The 6,000-nt window shown below is 35.7% G+C and overlaps 1 protein-coding gene across 1 annotated transcript; it reads left to right on the forward strand.

Moving 5' to 3' along the window:
- Positions 1 to 1,606: 1,606 nt before the first annotated feature.
- LOC123197338 (leucine-rich repeat receptor-like tyrosine-protein kinase PXC3) lies at positions 1,607 to 5,264 on the forward strand. Its single transcript, XM_044611588.1, is given in 3 exon segments — positions 1,607 to 2,409; positions 2,412 to 4,538; positions 4,619 to 5,264. Coding segments are annotated over 3 exon segments (2,664 nt in total). The 5' UTR covers positions 1,607 to 2,198; the 3' UTR covers positions 4,945 to 5,264.
- The last annotated feature ends 736 nt before the right edge of the window (positions 5,265 to 6,000 follow it).

Consider the following 6,000-nt stretch of genomic DNA (forward strand, 5'->3'; position numbering starts at 1 on the left):
TAGAACTTAATAGTTTAGAAGTTATATATTATATATTAGATTTAAAGGGTGGGAAGGGGTGGGGTGGGGAGGGGATGGGCCGGGCCGGGCCGGGGCTGGGAGGGGAGGGGAGGGGAGGGAGGGGAGGGGCGGGGCGGGCGGGGAAATATGTATCCCCGTCCCCGACTACGGGGATTTTTTTCATCCCCATCCCCCCCTTTCCCCGTTTTTATCGGGGAATCCTCTCCCCGTTAGGGTCGGGGAGGGTCGGGGCCCCTAAAATCGGGTCCTAATTGCCATCTCTAGTGCAACCCTCCTCTTCATATACACCAAATTGTATCGAATTATATTTTGCAAGTATATCTTAACAAAGTAACAAAATAGCAACGGACTAAGATTTTTTTATCACTTACCTTATATTATTTAGTCATTTTATTAAGGTTATAATTATTTTAATATAAGAATTAATTACTTGATTTTAAATAAGGAATGTATTTTATTAGCTATCATATATATAATAAAATGGCCCACAAATAAAATGTCTACCATGATTGATACACCCCATGTTGCAAAAAGTGAATGAGTGTAAATATCATTTTCCACCCAAGGTTTGATCTAAAGATTTTTTTGCTCTTAGTTGGTAAAAATTATGCTTTTCTACTCAAAATCAATTTAAACAAAAAAAAAAACATGTAAGAGTGAAATAAAAATTTTACAATCTATTAATTTTAAATAAAAAATAAAAAACAATTGACTAAAGATAAGATCCAGACATTTTTAAAATGATAATTTAACCATAAAAAAGTTTGAAAATTTACAAATCAATCCCTAAAAATTTTGAAAATTCCCCAAGCTTTTTTAAATTTTAAAAGCCCCTTGAAAATTTTTTTATTAACATCTTTAATATTTTCAAAAATTATAATAATAAAGATAAAATGATAATTTTATTTTCAAATATTGTCTTTCTATTAACAAAGTTAAAATTTTGGTGAAAAAGTATTAATTATTTCAAGTAGGAATAGAAAAGGGTTTTAAGACTAAACATTGGGTGAGAAAATGTTATTCACTCTGTAAAAGATAACACCCCATGTGGATGGAATCTAGGTTTTTGTATGATCACCGTTGAAGGATAAACATTTATTAATTTTGAAAAAATAAAATGAACTTCAATTATATAATGCTAATTTATTTTTTGAAAAAGAAAGCCATTAATTTGAATGGTGAAGCTCTTTATAATGTTTAGGTAAATACATTAAACAAGTGACTAAACCTATACCTTACACATGGGAAAATATAATGTAGTAAACTTAATTATTCTACTGAAAATGTGGGGTGTAGTTAAATGGTTCAAAGAAAGCAATGTATTGTTTTTTTTTTTTTTTAATTAGAAATTTTATTTGAATTAAATTATTTTTTCAGAAAAAAAATTAATTATACTTTATAAATAAAATCTCAAATATAATAATTGATTTTATAATTATTATACTTTAGTTTAAATTTATTATTGAAAATGATTTAAATTTATATCATTTTATAGGAGGAATGTACTCTCCTAACCTCCCGAAAAGCTACCCTGAGGCAATGTAATCTATTGTTGAGATGATGATTTATGGCATTATACTTTGCATTTTGATAGAGTAAGTACAGGAGGAGAAGAAGACAGAGAAAGAGAGGGAGTATTTTTTATGGAGTAAATAGAGTGAGTTCATTCATTCACTCATCACTGCTCTTTTCTCGTGAAACGCCTTACAAAGCCAGAATTCCCTCTCTTTTCAGACCCACAAATCAAGCTTTCTTTCAGAACACCTGTACCTCAATACAACACAACTCAGCTCTACTTACCCATATTACGCTTCCTCTGCCTTCTCCAATCATGTTCTGCCACTGTCAAATGATGCTTGATTTCCATCTTCTTTAGTGCAGTTAAGGTTCTTTTGTTTGGTTGTTCTTGTTTCTTGTTTCTCCATTCTGTTCCTTTCTTGTGGGTATTTTGTTTCTGGCCATACCCTCTTATGAGTTGTCCTTTTTTCTATCAAATTAACGGATTTGTTTGCCCTTCAATGCCTGGTTTTACTGGAAAAGTTTGGAGATTTGGATGCTTGTTCTGCTATTAATCTCTTCTCTGTGTACCTCTGAATATTTAAGTGGGTTTTATGGAGTTTTGAGAGAAAGCTAGGAAGATTTGTTGGTGTTGTTGCAACATAAAAGATAATCAAACGATGGAATTTTTATGTTTGTTGTCTCTGTTGGTAGTTGGAGCTTTATCAAAATCTCAGCTTGTAGGTGGTGACGTAAATGATGAAGCTACAATGTTGGCCATCAACAGAGAGCTTGATGTGCCTGGTTGGGGTGTCAACAATACAGATTACTGCAATTGGACTGGCATTCACTGTGACTTGAACCAATCATTTGTTGTAAGGCTTGATCTTTCCCGCTTCAGCTTCGAGGTAATGTCACCTTAATCTCTGAGCTTAAAGCATTGAGAAGACTTGATCTTTCTAGTAATAATTTTTATGGACCTATTCCTTCATCTTTTGGGAACTTATCTGAGCTTGAATATCTTGATTTGTCATTGAATAAATTTGAAGGTTTCATTCCTAGCGAAATTGGTAATCTCAGAAACCTTAGATATTTAAATCTCTCCAATAATATGCTTGTGGGAGAGATACCTGATGAGCTTAAGACTCTAAAAAGGTTGGAGGAGTTTCAAATTTCTAGTAATAAGTTGAATGGCTCTATTCCTTATTGGGTTGGAAATTTGACCAATTTAAGAGTGTTTACAGCCTATGAGAATCAGTTAGAGGGTGAAGTTCCAGTTAATCTAGGTTCAGTTTCTGAACTTACATTATTGAACCTTCATTCAAACCAGCTGGAAGGGTCAATACCAAAGAGCATTTTTGCTTTGGGGAAGCTTGAAGTTTTGGTCCTCACTCAGAACAAATTTAGTGGTGATATTCCTGAATCGATCGGAAACTGCAAAGGCCTTTCTAGTGTCCGAATTGGGAACAATGATCTTGTAGGAGTTATTCCCAAGGCCATTGGAAATGTTAGCGGCCTCACATACTTTGAAGTGGACAATAACCATCTCTCTGGTGAGATTGTCTCAGAGTTTGCTCAGTGTTCTAATCTCACTCTTCTTAATTTGGCTTCAAATGGCTTTACTGGTGTAATTCCTCCAGAGCTTGGGCAACTAATAAATCTGCAGGAGCTGATTCTTTCTGGAAACAGCTTGTTTGGTGATATTCCTAATTCTATTCTTGGGTGCAAGAATCTTAACAAGCTTGATTTAAGCAATAACAGATTCAATGGAACCATTCCTAGTGAAATCTGCAACATGTCAAGATTGCAGTACTTGTTATTGGGTCAAAATTCAATCAAGGGGGAGATACCTCATGAGATTGGAAATTGTTTAAAACTGCTTGAATTGCAATTGGGTAGTAACTATTTGACTGGAAGCATCCCTTCTGAGATTGGTCATATTAAGAACTTGCAGATAGCCTTAAATTTGAGCTTTAATCACCTCCATGGGCCGCTGCCTCCTGAATTAGGGAAGCTTGATAAGCTGGTTTCTTTGGATGTCTCTAATAATCAGCTTTCAGGTAATATTCCAGCTGCACTCAAAGGCATGTTGAGCTTGATAGAGGTTAATTTTTCAAATAATCTGCTCACTGGCCCAGTTCCCAACTTTGTACCATTCCAGAAGAGCCCAAATTCAAGTTTTTTTGGTAATAATGGTCTCTGTGGAGATCCATTGAGCTTTCCATGTGCAAGTAATACTGGTCCTGATGGTAAAAATTACCATCACAGGGTTTCTTACCGGATCATACTAGCTGTTATCGGCTCTGGTCTGGCAGTCTTTATATCAGTAACTATAGTTGTTCTGCTGTTTATGATGAGGGAAAGGCAGGAGAAAGCATCCAAAACTGCTTGGATTGCAGATGATGCAGCCAGTAATCAACCAAAGATAATAGCTGGGAATGTCTTTGTTGAGAATCTCCAACAGGCAATAGATCTTGATGCGGTTGTTAAGGCTACATTGAAGGAGCCAAATAAGCTCAACTGTGGGACTTTCAGTACAGTTTACAAGGCAGTTATGCCTTCTGGGTTGATTCTTTCCGTGAAGAGACTGAAATCCATGGATAGAACTATAATTCATCACCAGAGTAAGATGATTAGAGAACTTGAAAGGCTGAGCAAACTGTCTCATGAAAATTTAGTGCGGCTAATTGGATTTGTAATTTATGAAGATGTTGCTCTTTTGCTGCATCTTTATTTCCCAAGCGGAACACTAGCACAACTTCTTCATGAGTCTGCAAAGCAATCTGAATATCAACCTGACTGGCCAAGAAGACTTTCCATTGCCATTGGTGTAGCAGAAGGGCTGGCATTCCTTCACCACGTGGCAATTATACACCTTGATATCTCCTCAGGTAATGTACTTTTGGATGCTGACTTCAAGCCTCTGGTTGGGGAGATTGAAATATCAAAGCTCTTAGATCCTTCCAAAGGTACTGCAAGTATCAGTGCTGTTGCTGGTTCCTTTGGCTATATTCCCCCAGGTATAATTTTAGTATATTGACTGAGCTTCCTCTATGGTTTCCTGTCTAGAGTTATTCGTGCTAACATTCTTCCTTTTCAGAATACGCATATACAATGCAAGTCACCGCACCAGGAAATGTTTATAGCTATGGGGTTGTTTTACTCGAGATCCTAACATCACGACTACCCGTTGATGAGGAGTTCGGTGAAGGGGTGGATTTGGTGAAATGGGTTCATGGTGCTCCTTCAAGAGGGGAAACCCCAGAGCAAATATTGGATGCTAGACTTAGTACAGTTTCCTTCGGTTGGAGGAAAGAAATGCTTGCGGCTCTGAAGGTAGCTTTACTCTGCACAGACAGCACACCAGCGAAACGACCAAAAATGAAGAAAGTTGTGGAAATGCTTCAAGAAATTAACCAAAACTGAGTAGGGCCTAATCTTAATGTTCTGCTGTCTGAACCCAACAAGAAATCTTCATAGGAAGCTATGGAATCATGAACATAAATATTCAACTCATTTCAGAAAATTCTGTTTGCATGAAGAAGTGATGAGTCCACATATTTTGGTCAAAACGATAAGCATATTCCGATGAACAGATTATGCAAGAGATATGAGAGCTTGTAATCAATGTAAGTTGTAAACAGAATAGATTGTTGGTTATTGTTATGAGGGTGCTTGAATAGGGAAGCAGTACTCTTTTAAGTTTATGTTGAATATTAGGCACAAAGTTGCGATGTTCAAGTTTCTGATTTTGAATTTGTCTATTAGAAATGCATGCCCACAGAACCATCAATTACAAATTATCTTTGAACCAAGTTTTATACTTTCACTACAGCAGTGCCATGTCAAGGTCTTCCCAGCTAATTATATATGAGCATATTTTTGTATGCGACATCGCATAATGTAAGGACACTATATAGTTTTATTAATGCAATTTTAATAACATTGAATACAAACTTTGTATTGTATTAAGAAATATAATTTACAAATATATATACAAAGTATACAATGTGAGTTATGCAATGTCTTATACTAATATTTCATAAACAAGCCTGTTTGTTTTTAATCTTAATCATATAACACAGATATCTAATAATAAAATAGTTTTTTTTAGCCCTTTCTTCCCATAGACCATGATCACACATACAATGGTACCTTGGTAGCAGCTGTAAAACATACGAAACAAATACTAAAGGACAGTTTAAGTGACAGAAAATGAGACCCTATATATAAGAGAGTATATGTGTTCATGTCTCCTATGAAAATTTTCTAAAATCAAGCTCCTAACTTACTTGGTATAGTAATTGTGAAGTCGGTCATTGGACCCAAAATTTTAATTACTCGATGTGGATGATTTGACTATGAAGGGACTGTCTAACTTGAGTAGAGTTTCTCGTTACAAAAACAAAAAGTTGGTGGTGGACTGCAATGGTAGCAGTTGACAGAGGCTATACAAGACGATAGCTAGGCAGGTAGTAGAAA

Source organism: Mangifera indica, chromosome 15 (genome assembly GCF_011075055.1).
Source record: "Mangifera indica cultivar Alphonso chromosome 15, CATAS_Mindica_2.1, whole genome shotgun sequence".
NCBI lineage: Eukaryota > Viridiplantae > Streptophyta > Magnoliopsida > Sapindales > Anacardiaceae > Mangifera > Mangifera indica.